Source organism: Peromyscus leucopus, chromosome 19, assembly GCF_004664715.2.
Source record: "Peromyscus leucopus breed LL Stock chromosome 19, UCI_PerLeu_2.1, whole genome shotgun sequence".
NCBI lineage: Eukaryota > Metazoa > Chordata > Mammalia > Rodentia > Cricetidae > Peromyscus > Peromyscus leucopus.
The window spans coordinates 24,973,228-25,000,641 of NC_051079.1; the positions used below are offsets into that span (position 1 = coordinate 24,973,228).

Here is a 27,414-nt window from a genome sequence, read left to right on the forward strand (position 1 = left end):
GGGGTGGGCTTTTGCTGCAGGCAGGATGAAGGAAGAAATGTGGGTCTTCTCTGGGATGCCCTGACCTACATTCACAGAGGAGCGAGTCCAAACTTCACCATTCCTGTAACTTAGATGGACTGTGCCTGCCCTGGGAGCCAGGCCCGGAAGAACTGGATGGAACTGGTGACAATGTGGCTCCATGTCCTGCAGCTCTGCCCAACAAAGTTAGCAGATGGTCAGTGTTCATCTTTTCCTAACTTGTATTATAAAATGGAATTTGCAATGTAAATAGTAACAAGTAAGAAACCCCCATCCTGAGCCGGGTCGTCGTCCTCTCAGCCACCCCTCCGGAGGCCAATCAGCTTGGAAAGTTTGTCACAGTTTTCAAGTTTCATTGACTCTGCTTTCTGCCGCAGTCGCTCATCTCTATAGAGCCCCGCCAAATTGGTCAGCTCCGACTCTGAAAGAGACAACAGGCGACGGTTCGTCAAGGCTGAGCGCTTTCATTTCGGTACTTCTAGACTCAAACGACCTTACTTTCCCGCCACTTTGTTCTGCTCCATCCGGGCACTCTACCCTCCGGCCTAGAGGAACCTGCTGGGCACGGCACCAGGTCCTGAGGGTGAGGGCCGCCTGGGACCCGACCGCAGTCTGTGCTGTTCCAAGAGCACCAGGCTTAGCTCTTGTCAGCACAACACCCGGCCCCAGGCTCGGGAGGCCCGCGCATGTGCAGAAGGGGAGGGTGCCGTGGCCTCGCACTGAGATGGGGACTGGAGCCCCGTCGCCTGTTCCTGTCATCTGAACAGACAGCTGCTTCACTCTCCCGAGCACCGCAGGCCCCTGAGCCACACACGACACGGGGTCCTCTGGTAGGTGAGCATCTACAGAGGGTCAGGCTGCGGCTTTCTTCACCCCTCACCACACAGAAGGTCCCCAACTCAAACGGCTCTTTTAAAGTGAAATCATCTCGGCCCAGTGGCCTCTGCGTCCTTGACTAAGTAAATTTCACTTTCTCCTCATGATAGAGTAGGCATGCTATTTTTAACTGGAATATAATCTCTGCTGTGTTTCCCAACTCCATGGTGGTTGGTCTGAGTTTTTACTCTCTTCTAAGTTCCTCCTTCTCGGGGAACTCCTGACATGCACCTTCGGGGACATGTCATGTGTGCCACATATTAGCAGGATGGCATGCTTGGGTGGCTTCTGAGAGCTGCCTACAGCAGGCAGCTGTTAAAGGACCATGCTTGTGAAAATTCTATTTTAATCATTTTGAAACATGCCTTCCATTCTTAATCATCTTGCTGACAGGTTTTGTTTTTCTTGGTGGAACGAGACGCACCTGTCTGATGAATCGGCAAACTACCAGGGCACAGGAATTAGCCTTAGCCTTGAGCCAGAAGGAACAATGGGCACGGACCTCTGAATAAATGTCTATCAACACCAAACGCCGCCTGGCATTTCTGCTCACAATGATTCTATTTACACCAAGGAAGGCCCAAAGTGCAGGTGAAGTGCAGGACTCCAGGGTGAGGGTGGCTACGCATGACAACCCTCCCTGAACAATGGGACTGCAGGCCTGGACTCCAGCCAGCAGAGGCTTGGCAGGCAGTGGGTCTCCCGGGCTGCAGAACAATGTGCTCTTACCCTTGGTGCGGGTGCCCACAGTGCCTGCGTGCCAGGGCCTGCCTTGGCACGGTCTCCTTGCAGGTGATGAGGCTATGCAGAGGGTTGTGTGCTGCACCCAAATGTTAAGTCTTTGCTCCTGCACCCCACTAGGTGCTCAGCACCCCTTCCTAGGGCTTCTTTGGCAGGGGGAGGCTCTGTAGGGGACTTCTGTGAAACCCGTCTGCACCTTGTATCTCTAGAGTCACAGCTACCCCAGTGTCCAGAACAGATTCCTGCTCTGCTCTTCACTGGAGCAAGCTTCTTAGGCTATTGTGTTACTGACTTCTATGTGTCATTCTCTGAAGTCGTCATCCTAAAGGCATTAGAGACTAATGATACTTAGTGTTTTCTGTCTTGACAGCCACTATAACAAGCTGAAGGAAGATCCCTGTCACAGGAGACATGGATTGATTGCACAAAGCTCACTGAAACCTGGTTGGACAACATTGCTTCGGAGCAATGAATAGGCACAAGCCAAGGGTTTACTCAAAGAGTATAATATTTTAACAAATTCTGTTAATACTCAATAACTTAAAAATATTTTAGGGGATGGAGAGATGGCTCAAAGGTTAAGAGCATTTGTTGCTCTTTTTTTAAAAGATGTATTTATTAATAAATACAGTGTTATGTCTGCATGTACCTCTGCCCGCCAGAAAGGAGCACCAGATCTCACTATACATGGTTGTGAGCCACCATGTGGTTGTTGGGAATTTAATTCAGAACCTCTGGAAGAGCAGCCAGCGCTCTTAACCTCTGGACCATCTCTCCAGCCCACACTTGTTGCTCTTACAGAGGACCTGGGTTCAGTTACCAGCATTCACACAATGGTTCATAACCATCCATAACCAGTTACAGGGGATCCAATGCCCTCTTCTGACCTCTGCAGGCACCAAGCACACATGTGGTGCACAGACATACAGGCAGACAAAACACTCACATATAAATACAATGAATGAATCTTTAAAAAGATTACTTTATGTGTATGCACGAGTGCCTCATATAGTGTATACACGTGCACCATGCCCAGGCACGCATGAGTCTGTGGAGGTCAGAGAAAGGTGCTGGATCCTTTGGAACTTATTACATTACACTGTGAGTCACCCTACATGCGTGCTGGGAATGGAAGCCTCTGAAGAACAGTCAGTGCTCTTAACCACTGAGCCATCTCTCCAGCCTCAGTACTCAATAACTTACAAGTAAAATGAAAGAAAAAAGTCTTTGGGAGGAGCAGGGTCAATAAATACCTTTTCTCTCTAACAAAGGAGAAAATAAAACTGAGAAACAAAAAATAGAATAAAAGGGAGAAAACAGGAGAAGAAAACAAACAAACAAAATATCCTTTTCAACTGTAACTCCCCACAACCCAGTCCCACGGAACAATGCCCTTCAGTCTATTGTGTGAGGCTGTTCAAGCATGGATCACCAGGAATAAGGTGTTCACTGTGTTCCAGGCATTGCGCTAAGCCACACACACACACACACACACAAACCTCTCAGTAGGAAATGAATTCTTTCCACCACTTCAAAGCCTAGGATTCTTTCTACCCACTCTGCTATCCTGCTTAAGGGCGTGGAAAGCAGTGCTCAGTCAAGGCCAGTGCTCCCTCAGCTCGGATGGACCAGCCTACAGAGCACTTTCCCGGCACTATGTATAATATGCAGCTATAGCTATGAAAGAGTTCACAGGACAATTATCACCCACAGTAAAGGAATACTCATAAAAAAAAAAAAAATCACCCATACTAGGCATTCCAGGGAAGAGCAAATAAAAGGAATAATAAAGACTTTCAAAGACAATGGCTACCCTTGATAAAATTTCCATTTGGTATTTTGCCAAGAATGAACTTTGTTCTCAGTGAGTTTATTTTTACAACCTCAAAGTGCTAAATTTAACCTTCCTGGCTGCACTTGCTGCTGGATTCAGAGGGCAGATGCTGCCTCTCAGATGGCACTGGGGTGGTGTGGAGGCTCCACAGAACCACTGTGTTTAAATGTTAGGAATAGATTTGTTTCAGGGTATGTGCCGACAACCTCCATTCAGAACTGGTGAATTGCACCCATCAGGCTCATTCAATGGATTTATTTATTTGTGTGTGTGTGTGTGTGTGTGTTGTGTGTGTGTGTGTGTGTGTGTGTGTGTTTTAACTGAGGGTGGATCCTAGGACTTTATGTACATTGCTAGACATAAACTATACCACTAAGCCATAACCTGAGTTCTTAAAAACCAAACAAAACAAAGCAAAACATTGTGAGACAGGGCTTATTAAGTTGCCCAGGCTAGCCCTGAACTCACTCTGTAGCCATGGTAGTCCCTGAATTTGTGATCCTCTTGCCTTAGTTTCCCAAGAGTACAAGCCTGTTCTACCAGGTCTGGATCTCATAGAATTTTCACTTTTACCTGGAGAGGGTCACAGATCTGAACACACCTCATGTGGATGAGAAGCTCAGACTCCACTCCTCTGTGTAGCCCAAGGTCATGGGTGGAGCAAATACTTCTACAACTTTCGGTAAAATCCTTCACCTTTCCGCAATGTCAGCATCTTAATGCCACAGAGTAGAATACGATACAAGTATACGGAGAGCGAGCGTGCGTGCGTGCGTGCGTGCATGCGTGCGTGCGTGCGTGTGTGTGTGTGTGTGTGTGTGTGTGTGTGTGTGTCTTAAGAATGCAAAATGCAGGGCTGGAGAGATGGCTCAGCGGTTAAGAGCCCTGGCTCCCAGCAACCACATGGTGGCTAACAACCATCTGTAATGAGATCTGGCGCCCTCTTCTGGCCTGTAGACATACACGCAGGCGGAACATTGTATACATAATAAATAAATAAATCTTTAAAAAAAAAAAAAGAATGCAAAATGCAGATTTTCAAGTAGTTCTTACAGAAAGCAGTAAATTCAAACCGTTCCTACGCCCAATACAAAGGGGATGCTTGGGCCACATTACTGTGGCTTTCACGTGATTTAGATCCACATAGATTTTTGCTCCTAAATTTTTCCCTGGGGCAGGCCTTGATGGGAACATCTTTAAGTCCAGCACTCAGAAGCAGAGGCAGGAGAATCTCTGTGAGCTTGAGGCCAGTCTGGACTATACACCAAACTCTTTCCTGACTTCTTTTTCTTCCTTTCTTTTTTAAATTCCCTTTATTTTTGAGTGTGTGCACCCTCATGCATGAATCATAGCATGTATGTGGTGGTCAGAAAGCAACTTTGGGGAGTCGGTTCTCTCTTTCTACTCCTGGGTGCTAGACTGAACTCAAGTCAGGCTTGGTGTCAATCGCCTTTACCAATGACCCACCTTTACCAAGACTGCCTGTACCCACTGACCGCCTGTACCCACTGACTGCCTGTACCCACTGACCCGCCTGTACCCACTGACTGCCTGTACCCACTGACTGCCTGTACCCACTGACTCACCTTTACCCACTGACTGCCTGTACCCCACTGACCCACCTGTACCCACTGACCGCCTGTACCCACTGACTCGCCTTTACACGCTGACCCACCTGGACCCGCTGACCCGCCTTTACCCACTGACCCGTCTCACCAGCCAGATTTTTTTTTCCCAAGACAGAGTCTTACTATGAAGCTATGGCTACCCTTGACCTTAAACTCAAACTTTTCCTGTCTCTGCCTCCTGAGTGCTGGGATCACAGGCCTACACCAGTGCACCCAGCTTTTTCCTATTTCCAAAAGATGAAACCCAATTTAAACAGCCTGGTTTACATATCGAGTTCCAGGTCAGTCAGAGCTACATAGTGAAACCCTGTCTCAGAAAAACCAACACAAACAAACAAAATAATTTAACAATGAGATGGGTAAAAGCCACTTCCTTCTGCTTGACTGCCCCTTATTTGAGAAGGCAGCTAGGCTCTGCCCTGTAGAAATAGAGGGCAGAGGCAAAGTCCCTGAGGGGGAGGAAAAGACATCCCCACTGATCCCTTACTCACATTCCTCATCAGTGCACAGCTTTCCAGTATGAGAATCTTTTCCAACAACATGTGTTGAGCACCTGTTCTGAGGTCAGGACTGTGCCTGCAGCCCAGGACACAGAATTAGTAAGACAGTCTGTCCTGGGGCCAGCAGGCTTGCAGAGGGAACGCGCCTATGGATCACTAATGCTATTGATCAGTACTGTGGTGGCCGGAAGAGCAAAGTGCTTTAAGAACACACAGGAAGGGCGGGTTAACTCAGCAGGGGTAGGAGAACGTGATGGGGCAGCAAGAGCTTAGAAGCACTGTGACCAAAGAGCTAATTTTACAAGTACACATTTATAGACATCCAGTAATAAAGCTTAGAAGATGAGTTATCATTTGCTTTGAAAAAAAAAAAAAAATCAACCAAAGTCCAGTTTGCAAAGCCAAGATGCAGTTACTTCGCAAGTGTGTGTGTGTGCTGTGTGTGTTTGCTCTGTGTGTGTGTGTGTGTGTGTGTGTGTGTGTTGTGTTGTGAAATTAATCTGGGATTTAAAATGAACCTATTGGCTGAGACTAGGGCTACCACTGGTGCCAGCACTCCCCAGTAACGCCTGGAGCTGTAAGCCAAGTGGGAGACACTGTCTCCTGTGAGGGAGAGGGAAGAAAGATCTTTCACACACATCTACTGGACAGCCAGACCCAGGAGGTCACTCTTCTTCTCTGTACCCACAAGCAACAAGAAGTATGGGGACACCAGACTCCATGCTAGCGATCTCTTCTTTTTCTGTTGTTATTGTTTGTGTGTTTTTTTTTTTTTTTCTTTTCTGTTTTTGTTTTTTGAGACAGAGTTTCTCTGTGTAGCTCTGGCTGTCCTGGAACTCACTCTGTAGCCCAGGCTGGCCTCGAACTCACAGATCTGCCTGCCTCTGCTTCCCGAGTGCTGGGATGAAAGGCATGCACCACCACTGTTTGGCTCATGCCAACAACTTCTAAACTTCTGACTTGACTCAATAAGGGAGGCTGGCTCAATCAGATTTCTCTCTAGGGAATGTGGGATTTAGGGACTGTGAAGGAAAGCAGATAGCACCGAGAACTTCATGAAGAAGCTTGGGATGCAAAATGGGGGCAGTGACTGGTGAGGTAAGGGACCTTAGGACATCGACAGGAAGAGCAACATTCAAAATGCACAAAGTCCCACCCAGTGTCCTCTGACTGCCACACATACTTCGGGGCATTTGTACACACTCTTGCACAAATAAATAAAGTAATTTTTTAAAAGAATAAAAAAAGGCAGGTAGTAAGATGGCAGAGATAGGGCATACCTATAATCAAGTCCTCAGGAATATCACAATCCAGGGCTACATACGAGCAGCCTAGAGGCAGAGCCAGGCAGACCTCTGAGAGCAACCTGATGCATGCAGTGAGCAGTAAGTCAGCTAGGCTATGTAGTAAGCCTGCCCCTGTGGGGCAGGGGACAGAGAGAAGAAAGTACAAGAGGAGAGTACAGTGGTGCTGAGTTTCTATGTTTTCCAGTCCTGGTCACATGTCGATAAACGTCCCTTCTTTGCAGCAGTAGCTGCGGGGTGTGTCTGTCTGTCTGTCCTCTGCCTCTGTTCACCAGCAGAGGAGAGGGGTCAGGAGGCTGGGGAGACCTCACGACAGCCTGCTTGGCCTTACTTACTTTGCTGTTTCTCCTTCCAACAGCTTGTCTGGATGTAATCAATATAATCTTTCTCTATTGTTTTCTCCAGGTCACGAAGAGAAGCTCCTCTGTAGGCCTTGTCAAAGTTCTTATCCACGAAGTAAGGCACCTGCAGGTTCTGTGTTTCTCTAGAAATGGTATAGCCCAAGGCTCTGAAACAGAGAGCGGCTCCCATCAGCTCATACCACCTGACAATCTTACTCTTGGCTGGTCTCTAAATACAATTGCCACCATCTCCCAACATCTGTCAGTCCATTAGTGAAGTAGAACACAGTCATCACGGTGACATCAAACAAGCAATTTGACAATTTCCAATGTAGCTTACAGTTCATTCTTTCCGAAGACTCACCTTTCCTTCATTCTTTTTTGGTAAGGTGTATCAGAAGAGGGTACCTGATCCCATAGGACTCCAGTTACAGATGGCTGTGAGCCGACACATGGATGCTGAGAATTGAACTCAGAACCTCTGCAAGAGCAGCCTGTGCTTTTTACTGTAGCATCTCTCCAGCCCACGACTCACCTTTCTTACATGGTTTAGAAGTCTGTCTGGGGTGTGGGCGTGGCTCGGTTGGTATAGTGCCTGCCTAGCCTACATGAAGCCCTGGGATCCCCCCCCCCTCCGCACTCAATTAGGAGTAGTGGCACACCCGTTATGGAGAGGTAGAAGCAGGACGATCACAAGTTCACGGTCATCCTGAGCTACGTGGTGAGTTCAAGTCTAGCCTTGCATGCATGAGACCATGTCTCAAACAAACTAATTCGGGGGAGGGGATGGCACTGGGGAAATGGCTCGGGTAAAGGTTCTAGCCGAGTAAGCCTGAGGACCTCAGTTTGATACCTGGAACCCATGTAAATGCCAGATAAAGTAGCATGCACCTGTAACCTCAGCACGTCTCCAGCAAGGTGGGAAGGAAGGAGACAAGAGGGTTGGCTGGAAGCACACAGCCCAGCTAACCTGGATATGAAACACAGTGGCAGAAACAAGAGACATCGGCCTTAATAAGGTGGAAGGCATAAACTAACTCCCAAAAAAGCTGTCCTCTGACCACACATGCACTAGCACACCCCACACACATTCATTTGTTTTTGTTTTTTGAGATATGGTCTTAACTTTGTAGCCCTGGCTGACCTGGAACTTGCTATGTAGACCAGGCTAGCCTTGAACACATAGAGATGGGCCTACCTCTGCCTCCCAAGTGCTGGGACTAAAAGCATGTGCCACCGGGCCCAGCCTTATTTATTTGTTTTGTACGTATGTGAGAGCAGGTGTACACAGACCCCAGCACACATGTGAAAGTCTACCATGTGGGTCCTAGGGATCAAACTCAGGTCTGCCAGGCTTGGCAGCAAGTACAGTTAGGTGCTGAGCCATCTTGCTGGCCTCACATTCACTTATACATACAAACAAACAAACAAACAAACATGGAAGAGTTCCTGGATACTTAAAAAAACAAAAGCCAGATACAGTGGTACATACATGTTGTCCTAGCACTTCAATCTGGTGGTACATGTTAGGGTCCTGGAGAAGTCCCACAAAAGACCACCATCCACGTATGCAAACAACAAGAGCGTTAATATCTCAGTACACATCTTGTAGTCCTAGCACTCAGAAGCTGGGAGCAAGAGAACCAAACATACGAGACGAACCTGAGCTATATAGCAAGATCGATGCCCCAAAGAAACAGAGTAAACTAAACCAAAGGAAAAAACTAGAACCAGGTGGTCACACAACTTTAATCTTCGCTTTGGGAGGCTGAGGCAGGAAGATTGCTGTGAATCTGAGGCCAGCTGGACTACACGGTGAGAGATTGTCAAAACAAAAACAAAAACAAACAAACAAAAACCTGAACTTTACTTTTCTCTCTTCTTTCTTTTGGTCTTAGAACTCACTCTGTAGCCCAGGCTGACCTGGAATTTATAGCGCTCCACTGAAAGAATTAAACATGAGAAAGAGGAACGAGTACCAGCCTCAGGCCCCCAAATCATGTCCCCAAACCATTAGCCTCAGCAGAAATATTCTTGTGATATTTCTTGTGGCATCAGCAGAATGATCTTGTGACATTATTTGGGTCTAGCAGAACATCCTGTGGCTATTCTAGGAAGAAAAGCAGCCCCCATGGAAAGTCCCCATAGCTGTACACCCCTCCCTGGTGCTGACCTTTAAACTAGCCAATGATGTATTGCCCTGAATGCTATGTTAATTTTGTAGTTTTCGCTTTTGAAAGATGCCTGCAATTATTGTTCAGGGCTCCTCTCACTGAATAACAGAGGGGCCCATTTGCTCAAATGATTAAAATAAAGCCTCATGGGATTGCATCAACTGGTCTGGAATCCGGGTTTCTGGGGCGCCCACCTGAGAGGATAGTGCCCTGAGGCTGGGGTCTATCAGCACCACTTCTGCCTCTGAGGTACTGGGATTAAGGAGTGTGCACCACGTGCAGCTTCAAGTTTACTCTCTAACAGGTCTAAATGAGTCACCAATTGATGCTCCTGATACTTACTTAGGGACCAAACTTTGACCAAAGCAACTGAAAACACTAAGTAGAAAAATTAAAAAAGACTCCTAATCTGTATTTATATATAATCTACATGCCTCAACAAGAATCATAATAAATTTTGTTCTCAGCAAAAGCAAAGAAACACAATAGCATAGTTTGACTCTATGTCCTTATTAACAACTAATGTCCCTTCTTGTAATTTTTTTCTTCAAGATAGAGTTTCTCTGCATAACAGCACTGGCTGTCCTAGAATTTACTCTGTAGACCACGCTGGCCCTGAACTCAGAGACCCCCTGTCTCCAAGTGCTGGGATTGAAGACATGTGCCACCCCTCCTTGTAATTTTCATTAATCTTAATTTTATGTGTATGAGCATTTTGCCTGCTTGAATGTCTGTGAACCATTTGCATACGTGGTGACCACAGGGGCCAAAAGAGGGCATCAGATCCCCGGAAACTGGAATTATGGATGGTGTGACCCACCATGTGAGTGCTGGGAATTAAACCTGGGTCTGCTGCAAGAGCAGCCAGTGCTCTTTACCTCTGAACCACTCTCCACTCTCCTTTCAATTAAAAATTGGAAAAGTCACTAGGTTCCAGTCACTATCTATCAATCTATCATCACAACCTGCCCTCTCTCCCTCTCCTCTTCCTCCTCTTCTCTCTCTGTTCTGCCATCTCTCTTCTCTGGCGCTCTTTCTCACTGTAGCTCAGGCTGGCCTAGAACCAAGCAGTCCTCTGTCCCTGCCTCCTCCATGCTGGACTGCAGGTATGAGCCTCCACCCCTGCCTTCACTGGAGTTCTTCCTAACTTCACCATGGCGAGAGAGATTGATCTGAATCAATCCTGCCTGTTTCTCAGTTGACCAGAGGCTGTCACTCTGTAAAAACAACCGCACTCCTTAGGCACAGGCAGCTGCTACCCACTTTGTCTACATTATTACTGCTTGGTTGCTCCTTTTGGTTTAGTGTAGGTGTTTTCAAGCACCTAAACTTAGTACCTCCACAGAAAACACTAGAGAAACTTTAAATGGCTATTCCTTGAAACATAAGGTCAGCATTTTCCACAGTAGAAGGTGAAATGAAATGTCAGCATGAATCAGCAAAACTTTAAGTCTTTCATCTTTCTTTTCTTCTTTTCTTTTCCTTTTTTTTTTCCCTCCCCCAACACAGGGTTTCACTGTGTAGCCCTGGCTGTCCTGGAATTCTCACTCTGTAGACCAGGCTGGCCTCAAAAATCACAGAGATCCACCTGCCTCTGCTTCCCAAGTGCTGGGATTAAAGGTGTGCACTACCACCACCACCACCACCACCACCACCACCACCACCACCACCACCACCACCTGGCCAAGTCTTTCATTTTTCAGACTGATACTAAGGAAAAATTGGAATTTTCAACTTACGATTTATAGAATAGACTATAGGGGGGATTAGCAGCCAGCAGCTGAGTAATGACAGAAATAAGCACAATCACCAGAACTGGAAGCAGCTGAACAAATGCAGAATATGGAGTCTGTAAAAGAAAAAATGAAGTGTCTGAGCATACAGACATCCCAGAGGAAATGCAGACTATTGACGCACGGCACAGGAACACCCACGAAGCCAAGGTTTGCCAAACGGCTGGACTGCAGCTTAGAACCAAACAACTCACTTCTCTGCCGAGAGGGTAAGGGAAGCCCTCCAGCCTGGACTGTCAATGACCCGCTGTCCCTTGCGTCTCTATTCTGCCAGACGAGGATGGGGTTCCAGCAGTGGCTGCTGTGAAGCAGCTCTTACTCTGCCACAGCTGTCCAGAACTGATGACATCCAACTCTATCAGAGACGACCCCATTCTCCCCGGACCATGTGGGGCACTAGTATTTGTTGTTTTTGAATAGGTACACCAGTGTGCAGCCACCTGACAGCTCAGGAGTCAAAGTGCCACCAAGCCTGGACACCTGGGTCCATCCCAACGGGGCTGTTGCCTTTTGATCTGCGATGAGCCTCTCCCAGTTTCTTTTTTTCTTTTCTTTTCTTTTCTTTTAAACTTTAACATTTATGTGTTTTTTATGTATACAGTGTTCTGCCTGCACATATCCCTGCAAGCCAGAAGAGGGCACCAGATCTCATCACAGATGGCTGTGAGCCACCATGTGGTCAGTGAGAATTGGACTCAGGTCCTTTGGAAGAGCAGTGAGTGCTCTTAACTCTGAGCCATCTCTCCAGACCCCTCTCCTGGTTTCTTACTTAACACTCTTTTTAGTTCTGAATATTTTGAAAGGGATTCTTATTTTCTGCAATAAAGTTTGATCAAGACAGCACCACAAGCTGGACATGGTGGCACATAACTTTAGTCCCAGCACTTGAGAGGCAGAGGCAGGCAGATCTCTGTGAGTTTGAGGCCAGCCTGGTCTACATAGTGAGCTCCAGGACAGCCAGGGCTACACAGAGAGAACCTGTCTCAAAAACAAAACTGTAGTGATACTGTGTTCCCCAAAATATTGTGCACCCTAATAAACTTATCTGGGGTCAGAGAACAGAACAGCCACAATATTAAACATAGAGGTTAGGCAGTGGTAGCACACGCCTTTAATCCTAGCATTCCAGAGGCAGAGATCTGCCTGGATCTCTGTGAGTTCAAGGCCACACTGGAAACAGCCCGGTGTGGTAACAAGAGCCTTTAATTCCAGAAAGTGATGGCAGGAAGCAGAAAGGTACTTAAGGCCTGGTTAAGCTTTTAGGCTTTTGAGCAGCAGTTCAGCTGAGATCCATTTGGATAAGGACTCAGAGGCTTCCAGTCTGAGGAAACAGGATCAGCTAAGGAACTGGCAGGGTGAGGTGGCTGTGGCTTATTCTGCTTCTCTGATCTTCTAGCATTCACCCGAATACCTTGCTCCAGGTTTGTTTTTATTAATAAGTACCTTTAAGATCCATGCTACATAAAACAAAACAAAACAAAAAAAAACTTAAAAAAGAAAGAAAGAGAGAGGAGAGAAAGGAAGGAAGGAAGGAAGGAGGGAAAGAGAGAGAGGAAGAGAGGAAGGAAGGAAGGAAAGAAAGAGAGAGAGAGAGAGAGAAAGAAAGAAAGAAGGAAAGAAAAAAAGAAAGAAAGAAAAAAAGAAATCCTTACCCTATGAAAACACAAAAAAGGATCAGGGATGGAGGATTACCAACATTCTGGCCCATGTGGGTCACTTATCCAGCTCTTACCATTGCTTAAAGTACATTTTACAAACAAAGCTCAATTGCACTTCTAGGGCTGATTATATACCATAGGAGCAGGCTCAGTATGCCCATGTGCATGATCTCGGCTGCACACGCACCTGAGTTTTATCTTCTTCTTCTCTCTTGTGTGTCTGTGTCCTCTCATGGCGGTGTCGCCTGCGAAAATAGTGACTGTCATCTGTCACATTTGAGAACATGTGAATATTTCCTGGAAAACAGACATTAAAGAGAGGGAGGGAAAAAGGAAGAGAAAGAGAGAGAATGTTTATTAGATGGCAATTCCTTTTTGGCCCTTTTCAAAGTCTTGTTCCCAAAGAGGCTAAAGACAGGCATCTGTCGATCTGACCCAGCAAAAAAGAAGGCAATAGGTGAGCTGGGGGGCCAGCCAGGCATGCGATGTGCAAGGCTCTCCTGACTTCATGGACTTTTCAAGTTTGTGGGAGAAAACTACAAAAGGCGAGAAGATAGCATTTTGACCATAAGTCCTATCTGACATAGTTACATCTGCTTCTGTGTCCAGTATTAGTCACTAACATCTTTTTAAATTAAATTTATTTATTTTTAATTTATGTGCATTGGTGTTTTGCCTGCATGCATGTCTGTGTGAGGGTGTTAGATCTTGGAGTTACAGTTGTTAGCTGCTATGTGGGTTCTGGGAATTGAACCTGGGTCCTCTGGGAGAGTAGTCAGTGCTCTTAATTGCTTAGCCATCTCTCTGGCCCAGTCACTAGCATCTTTAACAGCCACTCATAAAATTCAATTTATTGCTGGGCAGTGGTGGCACATGCCTTTAATCCCAGCACTCAGGAGGCAGAGGCAGGCGGATCTCTATGAGTTCGAGGCCAGCCTGGTCTACAGAGTGAGTTCCAAGACAGCCAGGGCTGTTACACAGAGAAACCCTGTCTTGAAAAACAAAACAAAACAAAGTCCAATTTGTAGTTGGGGTACAGCTCAGCATGGGATACATGCCTAGCACGCTGGAGGCTCCGGTTGCATCCCTAGCAACACAAAAAATTCAACTTACTTTCTTGGCACTGAATTTTCTCAACTGCTAGCTGTCTGTGATATACTTTCTGGATTTCTATTTTGTTACACATATTGATGGTAAAGAAAATGGGTTTCATTGTGATTTTTTAAAAAAGATTTCCTTTTATGTATATGGGCATATGGTGTTTGAATGAGAATGGATCCCACAGGTTTATACATTTGAATGTTTAGGCCTCAGTTAGTGGAACTGTTTGGGAAGGATTAGGAGGTGTGGCCTTGTTTAAGCAGTTGTGGTCTTGTTGGAGGAGATTGTCAGTGGGGTTGGGATTTGAGGTTTCAAAAGCCCACATCTGGCTCAGTTTCTCTCTCTCTGACTGCTGTGTAGAGATCAAGATGTAAAGCTCTCAGCTACTGCGCTATCACTGTGCCTGTCTGCTTCCCATCATGATAATAATAGATTAATCCTCTGAAACTATTAGAATTAGCAAGCCCCTTAATTAAACACTTTCTTTTATAAGAGTTGCCTTGGTCATCATGTCTCTTCACAGTACTAGAATAATAACTAAGACAGGGTGTTTTGCCTGCTTGCATGTCTGTGTACTATATGCCCATAGTACCCACGGAGGCCGGAAGAAGGCATCACCAGGATCCACCTGGAAATGGAGTTACAGATGGTAGTGAGCTGCTGTGTCTGTTGGAAATTGAACCCAGGTCTTCTATATGGACAAGTGCTTATAATTTGCTAAGCCATCTCTCCAACCCCAAATTTATGTATTTTTGTTTGTTCACTCAAAGATTTATTTTATGTTGCTAGTTATGGTTACACAGACCTTTAATCCCAGCACTCAAGGCAGAGGCAGGCAGAGCTCTGAGTTTGAGACCAGACTGATCTACAGAGCTTTCCAGGTCAGCCAGGTTTACACAAAGAGACCTTGTCTTAAAATAAATAAATAAAATAATAAATAAAAGATTTATTTATGAGCTTGAGTGGTTTTTTAAATTTTATTAACTTTTTTTTTCATTTATTTTACATACCAACTACAGTTTCCCCTCTCTCCCCTCCTCCCATTCCCCTCAAAAAAAGACTCCCGAGTGTTTTTAATCTGCATGAATGTATGTGTACCACATGCATGCCTGCAGAGGTCAATCCCTTGGAACTGGAGTCACAGATGTTTGTGAGTCACCATGTGAGTATTGGGACTCAAGCCTGAGCTGTCTGAAAGAGCAGCCAGTGCCCTTAGTCACTGAACTCCAGCTACCCTTTCTGGGTTTCTTTTTGTTGTTGTTGTTGGTGGTGGTGGTAGTGGGTTTTTGTTCGTTTTGTTTTTTCAAGACAGGGTTTCTCTGTGTAGCCCTGGCTGTCCTGGAACTTGCTCTGTAGACCAGACTGGACTCAAACTCACAGAGATCCATCTGCCTCTGCCTCTCAAATTCTGGGATTAGAGGCATGTGCCACCACCACACAGTTTATTTTGTTTTGAGACAGGGACTCACATAGTCCAGCTGGCATCAGACTTGCCATGTATTGAAGGATGACCGTGAACTCCTGCTGCTCCTGCTTCCTCACCCATCAAGTGTTGGAATTATATTTATGTGTGTGTCTGTGTGTGTGTATGTGTATGTGTGTGTACACATTTTATTTATATATCTTGCTGCGTATATATGAATACTATGGATATATATAAATCATCATGCCCAGCGATTCAGTGTGACAATTAAAAATTACTTAATTAAATGTGTATGGTCTTTTGTCTACACCTATGTCTGTGCATCACATGCATGCAATGCCTTCAGAAGCCAGAATGTGTCAGGTCTCCTACAACTGGAGTTACAGATGGTTGTGAGTCACCATGTGAGTGCTGGGAATCAAATCTTGGTCCTCTGCAAGAGTAGCCAGTGCTTTTACTACTGAGGCAGCTCCCTAGCCTCTAAAGAACTTTTACTAATTTAATTATTTTATTTTATTTTTTGGTTTTTCGAAACAGGGTTTCTCTGTGTAACAGCCCTGGCTGTCCTGGAACTCACTCTGTAGACCAGGTTCACCTTGAACTCACAGAGATCTGCCTGCTTCTGCCTCCCAAGTGCTGGGATTAAAGTCATGTACCTAACTGACATAAGGTACACAGACATACATGCAGGCAAAACTTAAAAAATAAATAAATAAAAAAAAAAACAAAAAAAAAAAAAAAAAAAAAAAAAAAAAAAAAATAAATAAATAAATAAATAAAGATACCAACCTGAAGGAAAATGTCCTCCAAAGAACACATTGAATAGTTCTTCTGGAGAGATGTCAGCTTCAAAATCCCTGTAGTAATGGTAAGCTCTGGCTCGAGGTGCAGTGAAAGTCACCTGCTCATCTCCATACTCATCATAGCGGAGTCTCTTGTCAGGATTGCTCAGGACCGCAAAGGCATTTCCTATTGCTGCAACCAACAAGAAGCTGCACATGAGCACATCCTTGGCTGTGGCTGGGGGTGACTACAGCAGCAGCAGCAGCAGCAGCAGCAGCAGCAGCAGCAGCAGCAGCAAGAAGCCTGGAGTCGGTGCTAGACAGCCTCACAGAATTCCAAAGACAGGTTCTTAGGCTTACAATGTTCCCCCAGGACTTGCCCCAGAGATTTTTCATAATCGTGGTAAAACAGAAACAACACTAGAATCCAACAAGTAGGACCACTACTAAAGTGAGCTTTAGTCCCTAACTAAGAGTTCTTCAGTCACTCCAGATATGCTGAAGTTGGGACCCTGTCCCCAGCTCAAGCTGCCAATAATTTCAGACATGTTGGAGAAATGCGTAACGTTCCTAATACTCAAAAATGGAATTTGAGGGGCTGGAGAGATGCCTCAGAGGTAAAGAGCACTTGCTGCGTTTGTAGAGGACCCAGGTTCGGTCCTCGGCATCACAGTTACTTACAGCTGCCTGTAACGATAGTTTCTAGGGGTTTTGACACCCTGTGCAGGCCTCCGTGGACACCTGTACACACAGAGTGTACGTACAGACAAGCACAAACATAAACAAAAAATTTTTTTAAAATGTGTTCAGCCAGGCGGTGGTGGTGCACACCTTTAATCCCTGCACTCAGGTGGATCTCTCTGAGTTCGAGGTAGCCTGGTCTACAGAGTGAGTTCCAGCATAGCCAAAGCTCCATAGGAACTTTGTCTCAGGAAACAAAAAATAAACAAACAAATAACTGCTTCAAGCTGGGCGGTGGTGGTACATCCCTTTAATCTCAGAAGCCAGGGCTATACAGAGAAACCCTGTCTCGAAAAACCACAAAAACAAACAAACAAAATCAAAAACCCCAAAGGGCTCACCAAAGTCTTATTTCAGCACAATCTAGAAAACAGTCTTTTTTTTTTTTTTTCTTCTTGGTTTTTCAAGACAGGGGTTTTCTGTGTAGCTTTGGAGCCTGCTGGTGTCAATGAAGTCAGAAGGAGCACTTTGTTATGATTCTTCTACAAAACTCTAATTAATATTTGCATAAGAAAACCCAGCTAAGCAGAAAAACAAACAAAAACACCCAAATAGGGTTGCTTAAGCATACACAATCCTTGAAATATAACAGATTTCCCAAAGAAATGGCATTGGTTTCTGAGACTTCCTTATGCATATAAAGAGATTGTGGATTATCTCTGAGTTTCCTTAGCAATGCTGTGAGAACTAAATTCACAACAGAGAGGCTGGCCTCATGGTACTCAGGAACTTTTTCTTTCTTTTTCAAAGATTTATTTTTAGCTGGGTATGGTAGCACACACCTTTAACTAATCCCAGCACTTGGGAGGCAGACGCAGATGATCTGAGTTTAAGGCCAGCCTAGTGTGCAGAGTGACTTCCAGGCTAGCCAGAGTTACACAGAGTCATCATCTCAAGCAAACAGAAAATTAATTTCCATTTATGTGTATGGGCTTTTGCCTGAATGTATGTATATGTACCACATATGTGCGGTGCCCACAGGGACCTGAAGAGGTTGCTGAATTGCCAGGAGCTAGAGTTACAGACAGTTGTGAGGTACCACATGGGTTCTGAGAATTGGACCTTAGTCCTCTGCAAGAATAGTCAGAGCTCTTAAACATTATCTCTCCAGCCCCAAGAATAACTTAAAAATTTCTCAGGTGCCCACAAGATGGTTCAGTGAGTAAAGGCAATTGCCACCTGGCCTGATGACCTGAGCTCAATCCTTGGAACCTACATGGTCTACATGGAACCACATGGAATGAACCAACTCCTGCAAACTGCCCTCTGGCCCTCATATACCCACACACCCACACCCACACAAATAAATGTAAAAGAGTTAAGCTTTTTCAAAACATCAAACATACAGAAAGGTTTATGGGGTTTTGTTTTTTAGTACAATAAAGACATATAAGCTGGGCCTGGTAGTGCACAATTGTAATCCTGGCATCCAGGAGACTGAGATGGGACAATTCTGGAGTTCAAGGTCATCCCTGGGCTGTTGTTGGTTTTTCTTACTCTTTTTGGGGGGCCTGCCACCCAGCTCCCAAGTAAATCACACACGGAGGCTTACTCTTAATTAAGAATGCCCAGCCTTAGATTGGCTTGGTTTAGCCAGCTTTCCTTAACTCAAATTATCCCATCTACCTTTTGTCTCTGGGCTTTTCCTGTTCTCTTCTGTAAATCTTACTCTTACTCCGTGACTTGCTGTGTAGCTGGGTGGCTGGCCCCTGAAGTCCTCCTCCTTCTCTGGCGGCTAGCTCCCTCCTCCCAGTTTTCTCCTTCTATTTATTCTCTCTGCCTGCCAGCCCCACCTATCCTTTCTCCTGCCTTGCTATTGGCTGTTTGACCTTTATTAGACCACCAGGTGTTTTTTTTTTTTTTTTTTTTTTTCCAATCAGGTGTTTTACACAGGCACAGTAACACAGCTTCACAGAGTTAAACAAATGCAGCATAAGCAAAAGTAACACACCTTAAAATAACATTCCCCAACACTGGGCTACATAATAAAACTTTGAAAACCAAACCCCAGGGCTAGAGATGGCTCAGCAATAAAAAGCACTTGCCGCTGTCCCAGGAGCAGTGTTAGGTTCTCAGTACCTAGGTCCAGTGGCTCACAGCTGCCTATAACTCCAGCTGCAGGGGATCTGATGCCCTCCTCTGGCCTCTAAGGATAACCACAAACATTCGCATTCTCCCCCCACAAACACATGCACATAAATAAAAGCAACAAATATTTTAAAAAAATAACCTATATGCCCTCTACCTGGATTAATCAATTGTTTTGTTTGTTTGTTTTTTGTTTGTTTTTCCAGAGCTGAGGACCGAACCCAGGGCCTTGTGCTTGCTAGGCAAGTGCTCTACCACTGAGCTAAATCCCTAATCCCGTTGTTTTGTTTGGAGAAAGGTCTCATGATCTAGCTTTGGCTGGCCTAGTACTCACTATACAGACCAAGCTGGCCTTGAAATCACAGAGATCTGCCTATCTGTACCTCCCCACTGCTGGAATTAAAGGTGTGAACCATCATTCTTAGACCTTGATTAATTCTTTTTTATTTACTTTTTATTTTTATTGACTCTTTGTGGATTTCACATTATGCACCCCGATCCTATTCAGCTCCCCGTCCCTTCATATTCGCCCTCTGCCCTTGCCACCTCCCCACCAAAATAAAATTAAATTCAATTAAAACAATCTTGTCATGGAAGCTGCAGTGTGTCACAGTGAGTCACACAGCACACCCTTTAGTCCATACATCTTTACTTGCAAGTGTTCATTGCAGTTAGTCATGGTCTGGTTTGAGGTCTTTGGCTTCTACTACACTAGCAATACTGGGTCCTCACTGGGACTCCTCTTGGATTCCTCGTTGTTGCCCAGTGTCATGGAGATCCTGCAGCTTTGGATTTGCAGGACCAGCCCCTTCACATGCTCCAGCCAATCACAGATGGAGGTGAGTGTTGGAGTGGGCCAACTCATATCCTTGCTTCTGGGCCCAGGTGATAACTGGGCTGGCCAGCTCTTCCTCATCCTCACCACCAGAGAGAACTCTCCAGCATTACCCTGACTAGCTTATCCAACGCTGCTGGCAGCAAGGGGCAGGGCTGGTTCACCCCTGTCCCTGCCAACAGGGTCTGCTCTACTATGCTGCCCAGGTGAGGTGCAAGGCATGCTCTCCATGAGGGGCGGGACCAACTCTATGCAGCTCTTGGATATCAACATGGTCCCAGGCAGCAGTCCAGACCAGGGGCATCCACAAAGCCTTTGTTGGTGACATGGGCCTTAGACATCAACACAGACCCCTGCTGCTGCATGGCCACGGACCCAGACATGGCCCTCAGCAGAAACATGGGCTAGGACTTCACCATGGCCTCAGGTGGCTTCGAAGGGTCTTCACATCAGGCTGTTCCTCTCCACCTTGCATCTTCATAGTACTCAAACAGTTCTTCTCTTTCTCCCCATCTCTCCGCCCCATACTTGCACATCATAGTGATTGTGCTGCAGGTGGACCACACATTGGGTGGGGTCTCTAGGTGTCATCTTCCTGCCCCCCCCTGCATTGTAGCGGGTGGGGCCTCTGGGTGTCTTCAAGTGTTTGTCCAACTCAAAGCTTCCAAAAGAAATAAGTCTCCGGCCAAGGTTAGACACAGCACGGTAAAACTGTAGTTCAATATAGAGTCGTCCAGTCTCAAGGCCAATGATGAGAAGTAAACACAGCAGGACATGTCCGGTCTGTTGTGGTCTCCGTTCTGCAGGTACTGCTCTTCCTCCTGGGCTAGGATGCGGCTCTGGGAGTCACAGTGACTCATACAGTGGTCAGTTTTCTCAAAGGAAGCAGGCATAGGCTCACTGGCATTTGTGTTTGTTGCTGGCTCAATTGATGGGCAGTGTTAGTCACCTTTTCCCAAGGAGCAAGCACAGCAACCGCCTTCACGTCTCCAGTTCTGCCTCACTTTACAGCGCACAAACAGCTTGTCCTCCATTTCTCCACCGCCTATTGCTTGCTTCTTTCTCTCCCATCATTCCAACACCTACTCCCTCATGTCTCAGAGGCCCAGGGGGTGCTGGGCTGCAGTGTGGTCTCTGTGCTTCCTGGAGTGTCTGCGCTCTGGGGTGGCAGCGTGGTGGGCTTCCCAACTGATTAATTCTTAGCATTTTATTACACTGTTATTCTCAACTAAGGGCTGGAGATTTAGGTTAGTGGTATCACCACTGGCAGTCCCTAGCTCAGTAATCCAAGCAGGAGACAAAAAGCTGCCTAGAACTCATGTGAAAACAGTTACCAACCTCTAAGTCCCACAAGGAACACGCCAACTTGATTCATTCATTCTGATATCTAGAAGGTCATCTTTAAAGAAACCTTTTTTTTAAATTTATGTGTATGTATGTGTGAGTGCCTGCAAAGGTCTGAGGACGACACTGGATCTCTGGGGTGACCAAGCATCTTGAAGGCTCTGCTTGACAAAGCTCACAGTGCTTGGATGACTTGGACTGACCCTTCACTGCCCTTGGTGGAATTTGCTACACAACTCTTGCCTGTGTCTTTGATATGTTTAATGTTTGAATTCTTGGCTGTTAAGGGCCCCTCACCAAAGGCTAGAGCTGGAATAATGTAATAATTCTTATAAAAAGCTGATCTTAGTTAGAATAAAATTTATGGTGGTTTCCTAGGAGAATTAGCTCAAAGAAATGAGTCTTCTATAGAACCTATTACTTAGGTGGTATTAGTAAGCATGAGACATAGGATTTGGAAAAAAATCATTAAAGAAGAAAAACAGGGAAATTTTAGAAGCTGACAAACTATAACACAATCATTAGGCTTTCATGTTTTACCTCAGAAACACGGAACTAGTATGGACAGGAAAAGATTTTGACAAGCCTTGGTACCCACCCGAAGGCAAAGTAAGCAGTTCTAGGAATTTTGATGTTCTCTGACTCTTTGCAGGATTGTGATAAAGACAGAGACCATATTGAAACAGGAGTTTATGACCGAGACACAAAGAGAAACATTCTGGCTCAGTGAACTGCCTGGTTTCCTGAGCAGACTTGTCAGATCAGGACTTCTCTGATTGTAGGAAGAATGAAGAGAAGAGCATTGTATTTCAGAGGTCAAGGGAAAGGATGGTGGTCTTATACCAGATATAAAAGAAGGAATTTAAACAAGGAACCGAGGAATTAGATTTCCATAGAAAGATCAGATATTCATTATAGCAGATTAATAGGCTAATACAGGAGAAGCTTGATATAACAGGTGGTAGGAAATAACTTCTGATCTATTAACTTAGTCAAACTTAAATAGAGACATCCTGTCTCATAGTTCTGTGACTGCAAGGCTTTATGACACCAATTTTAAGGGGAAAGATATTGAGTTAAAAGAATTGATTTTATAATGATGCTAGATTGTAGTTCTCATGAAACTTGCTGTTTGTTCATTGTTTCTTTTACTTTGATATGCTTATGTAATCACGGAAGACTTTAGAAAAAGTATGAAGCCTGAAAAGACTTTTAATCAATGATTAAAGTCTATGAGGAAATGATTTTGTGTATGAATAAAGCCTGTGGGAGATGCAGATTATCAGAGGAGGTCTTGCCATACCGAGATGCGCTTCCTCTCTGTCTATCTCCTGTGAAATGAAACTAAGAAGTGTCCTGTGTTTGATTTCTCCATTGCTGCTCTTACATCTACCCACTTCAGACCCTGCCCTTATCCAGAGCTGGACTCTGGCAACTGGCACCCTAACATAGGATCTGGAGATAGGGTAAGTTCCCTGCTAGCTGTGAAAAAAGACCTCACTAAGGCCGCTGCAGGACCTCTTGATATAAGAAGAGTGAGAAGCAAGGAGTATAAAAATGGGACAGACTAACTCCTCTGAGAGACAAATATATATTGATATCCTTAAATATTCCCTAAAAAGAAAGGTATTAAAGTCCAGGAACACAGTTTGTCAGAATTTTTGCAGTTTGTACAAAAGACTAGTCCTTGGTTTCCAGACCACGGAACTTTAGACTTAGAAGTTTGAAAAAAAGTTGGAAAAGATATAAGATGTTGGTACACTAAACATGGCCCTGAAGAGGTGCCTGTTCAAGCATTTTCTTTGTGGGGACTTATTAAACAAAGCCTGTCTGCAGAAGAAGGGACAGATCTCCCTGACAATGTTCCAAAAGAATCTCTTGTTAAAGGGTATGAACTATTGAGACTCCTGTTCCCATTAAAATGTCCTTCTAAGCCTCCTTTATTAGAGCATGGAGATTTAATTGATCTGTTAAATAATGATTCAGAAGAATCTGACCCTGAGGATGCTAAGGAGCTTTTAGAGCCTCATGATGCCTCTGATTTAAAAGAAGCTACAAAAGATTATGATAAAGATTGGCCTCCACCTTATAACAAGCCATCTGTTCCTCCTCTTAGAAAGAAAAGAGGGAAACTTAAAAAAAAAAAAAAAAAAAAAAAAAAAAAAAAAAAAAAAAAAAAAAAGAAAAGAGGGAAACTTAAACATCATAGCACAGGACTCTTAGTTATTTCTGGCACTGCCCAAGAAGCAGTTTTCTTTGGAGATCCTCTTTTAAGATGCTTCCCTGTTATTTATGGGGACAAAGAGGATGAAAATGCTGAACCTTTATGGGAACCACTGCCTCACAAGCTCTTTAAGAATGGAAGGAGACTGCTGCTGGTTATGGTGTCACGTCACCTTATGTTATAACACTTCTGGAGAATTTTGGTACTTACTGGATGACTCCTAATGATTGGCACCAATTGGCTAAAATGTGCCTAACCAGGACACTTCTTATTATGGAAGATAGAATATGAGGAAGAAGCAAAAAAGGAAGTTGGTATCAGAAAGAGAGAAGAGGATATAGATCTCTCTATGCTATTGGGAGTAGGCCAATGGATTGATCCTAGGCAACAGCTAAAAATACGTAAAAAGGTTTTGCTTTTAATTTCTGATTTGGTTATTGCTGCTTGGAAAAATTTGCCTACTTCAGATATTTCTTCCCAGGGGATGGTTAATATAAAACAAAAAGGGGATGAACCTTATGAGTCACTTATTTGCTCACTTATTTGCACTTATGAGCTCACTGATGCTGTGATGAAAATCCTATCTCAGGAACAGGCTACAGAAATAATTATTAAACAACTGACCTATGAGAAAGCCAAGAATGCCTGCAAGACATTGTAAAAACCTGTTAGAGGACTGGGAACTACTCCAGATGATTTGAAGGCTTGTGTTGATTTCAGCTCCTCTTTTGCTCAGCGCAAAGCTACTGCTGCTGTCCTCCAAGGTAAAACAACTACTCAATCCCTCAGAGGCAGCCCCACCAGGGAATGGGGGGAGGGCTTGTTTTTCCTGTGGTCAGAAAGGACATACAAGCGACAGTGTTCTAATGAAAATCAAGGAGGACTTGTTCAGCCTTCTCCTGTTAATATGAAGCTTGGACCAATTAAAAATCCTCCAGATTTCCTCTGTCCTTGGTGCCAGAAAGGATTTCATTAGCAAAGAGATTGTAGATCTAAATTTCTTAAAAATGGGACCCCCCTACCACCTCGGGGGCCTATGATAACTCAGGGAGGTAATTTAGCACAGCCTCCTGCTTTCCCCTCAGGAAACTTCCAGAGGGGCCAGCCTCAGGTCCCTCAAATAATGCGACAACAGTGATCAATCCCTTCCTGTTCCAGGACGACATTGGACAATCCAACAGTTACACCAGACAACCCCAGGGAGTGTAGGACTGGACCTAGGTTCCACGACCTCAGTCATATAACCCCCAGACATTCCGAATGTAACCATCCGTACAGGAGTTTATGGACCTCTATTCCCTGGTCAAGTGGGATTAGTTCTAGGTAGAAATTCAACTTCTCTTCAAGGGACCCGTGCTATTCCTGGGATCATCGACTCTGATTAAATAGGGGAAATCAAGGTCAGGATTCAAGCATCAGTAAAAACCATACAGATTCATTCTGGTGAGAGATCTGCTCAATTATTAATCTTATCCTGCTTTTCTTAAGGCCATTCGGCTTTGAATATCCCACAGAGGGTAACTAAGGCTTTGGCTCACAGGATCACGTATTTTGGTTACAAGAAGTAAAAAGGTCAAGGCCTTTTTTTTTTTTTTTAGATAGGTTTTCTCTGTGTTGTTTTGGTGCCTGTCCTGGATCTTGCTCTGTACACCAGGCTGGCCTCCAACTCACAGAGATCTGCCTGGCTCTCCTGAGTGTTGGAACTAAAGGCATGTGCCACCACCACCCAGTGGTCAAGGCCTTTTAAAACGTTAAAAATACAAGAAAAAGAAATACATGGGCTTGTGGATACAGGGGCTGATATCTCTTATATAGCAGGAAGATTGGCAAATTGGTATACATATTCCATTTGATATGGAATTGGACAGGCCCCTCAAGTGCTAAAACCTCACAAGCCTACACTGGGAACTTTTACTCCCTTTAACTCCGTAATTCCAGCACTCCCCTTCGCTTTATTCGGATGTGGTATTCTGGAACAAATGGGCCTCCTTTTGGTAAGCCCTAACAAAACTGTCTCTTTTCAGATGTTACAAATGGGATATGACCCCCAAAAGGGATTAGAAAAAAAATGGCCAAGGAAGATTATAGCCAATAGAACCAAAAAAAATAAACAGAATAGACATGGCCTAGGGTATTAGGATTTTTGTTGTTGTTGTTTGTTTTTTTTTTAAACATTTAAATTTTTTTTTACAATTTATTTATTTATTACATATACAGTGTTCTTTTTGCATGTATGCCTTTATGCCAGAAGAGGGCTCCAGATCTCATTATAGATGGTTGTGAACCACCATGTGGTTGCTGGGAATTGAACTCAGGACCTCTGGAAGAACAGCCAGTGCTCTTAACCTCTGAGCCATCTCTCTAGCTCCAGTATTAGGATTTTTAATTGGGGTCATTGCAAAACAATTCTTTTTGTTTGTTTGTTTATTTTTGTTTTTTCCAGACAGGGTTTCTCTGTGTAGCTTGGAGCCTGTCTTGGATCTCACTCTGTAGACCAGGCTGGCCTCGAACTCACAGAGATCCACCTGCCTCTGCCTACTGAGTGCAGGGATTAAAGGCATGCACCACCACGGCCAGCTACAATTTTTTTTTTAAATCAGGAAAATAGAGACTATTATAGGACCTCAGAAAAATCAATCGAACCATGGAAACCATGGGAGTCCTTCAGCCTGGCCTCCCTTCTCCTGCTATGGTCCCCAAAGGGTATAATATAATAGCTACAGATTTACAGGATTGTTTTTTTTTTCTCTACACCCCTTGCTTCTGTAGATAGAAAAAGATTTGCTTTTAGTTTTCTCTCTGTAAATTTAGAGCAGCCTTATAGACACTTTCATTGGAAAATTCTTCCCCAAGGAATAAAGAATAGTCCTACATTATGCCAAAAATTTGTTGATTTGGCACTTAGAAAAGTTAGACTCACTTATCCAGACATATATCTGGTCCATTATATGGATGATAATCTTTTAGCTCACCCAGATGGAGCTTTCTTACAAAATGTCTTACAAACTACTGTTAGTCAACTCACCAGTTTTGACCTGTCAGTTGCTCCTGAGAAAATATAGTAGAACCACCTGTCTTCTATTTAGGGAGAATTATTTACTCCGATAACATGGACCATCAACCTTTAAATCTTGATTTGCATTTTTTTTTTTTTTTTTTTTTTTTTTATTTTTTTTTGTTTTTTTTTTATTTTACAGTGTTTGCTTGCATTATTCTGCAAGCAGAAGGTACTAGATCTCATTACAGATGTTGTGACACATGTTGCTTTGAATTTAAGCAGTCATTTTAACTTGAGCATCTTCAGAATTAATGATTTTCAAAACATTTTAGAAGTTAATTGGATTTGTCCTTTTCTTAAGTTAACCACTGAGGAGCTTAAGTCTTTGTTTGATATTCTCAACGGTGATTCCAACCCTAGGTCTCCACGTTCCTTAACTGATGAAGAAAAAATGCACTGCCATTTGTGTAGCAGGCTATTAATAAACAGACAGAGGACAAAACTGAATGAACCATGAGAACTATGGGATCTAATAGTATTGCCTACTGCTCATACACCCATGGGTGTGCTATGGCAGAAGGGTCCCTTGGAATGGATCCATCTACCTGTCACTCCTAGAAAAACTGTTACCTCCTATGTTACTCTGGTGGCCCTTGTGATTTCCAAAGGATGCAAGCACAGTAAGGAAATAATATGTAGGGATGTTTCTAGTATCATAGTGCCTTATAATAATGAACAACTGACTGAATGATTCTTACATTCAGAAGTTTGGCAGATTGTGCTAATTGATTTTACAGGCCAGATTTTTTATGACTTGCCTAGTCACCCTTTATAGCAATCCTTAAAAAACCAACAGGTTACTTTTCCCTTATACTGTTCTACTGAGTCTTTGCCCAATGCAGCTCTAGTCTTTACTGATGATCAGCAAAAGGCAAGGCTGTGACTATTATTAATGATGGAATCTTTACTCAAGAAACTTCTGAAATTTCTCCACAAAGGACAGAACTA

General features: G+C 44.3%; 1 protein-coding gene across 2 annotated transcripts in view; it reads right to left on the minus strand.

Annotated features, from left to right (window-relative positions):
* Positions 1 to 224: 224 nt before the first annotated feature.
* Dnajc18 (DnaJ heat shock protein family (Hsp40) member C18) overlaps positions 225 to 27,414 on the minus strand; it is a 43,082-nt gene continuing 15,892 nt past the window's right edge. For both annotated transcript variants that reach the window (XM_037197076.1, XM_028886766.2), the window contains exons 5-9: positions 16,184 to 16,369; positions 13,058 to 13,167; positions 11,159 to 11,268; positions 7,240 to 7,412; positions 225 to 442 (exon numbers count right to left, since the gene is read on the minus strand). In XM_037197076.1, coding sequence (XP_037052971.1) covers positions 318 to 442; positions 7,240 to 7,412; positions 11,159 to 11,268; positions 13,058 to 13,167; positions 16,184 to 16,369 — 704 coding nt within the window. In that variant the 3' untranslated portion in view covers positions 225 to 317. The remainder of the gene's footprint in view (positions 443 to 7,239; positions 7,413 to 11,158; positions 11,269 to 13,057; positions 13,168 to 16,183; positions 16,370 to 27,414) is intronic.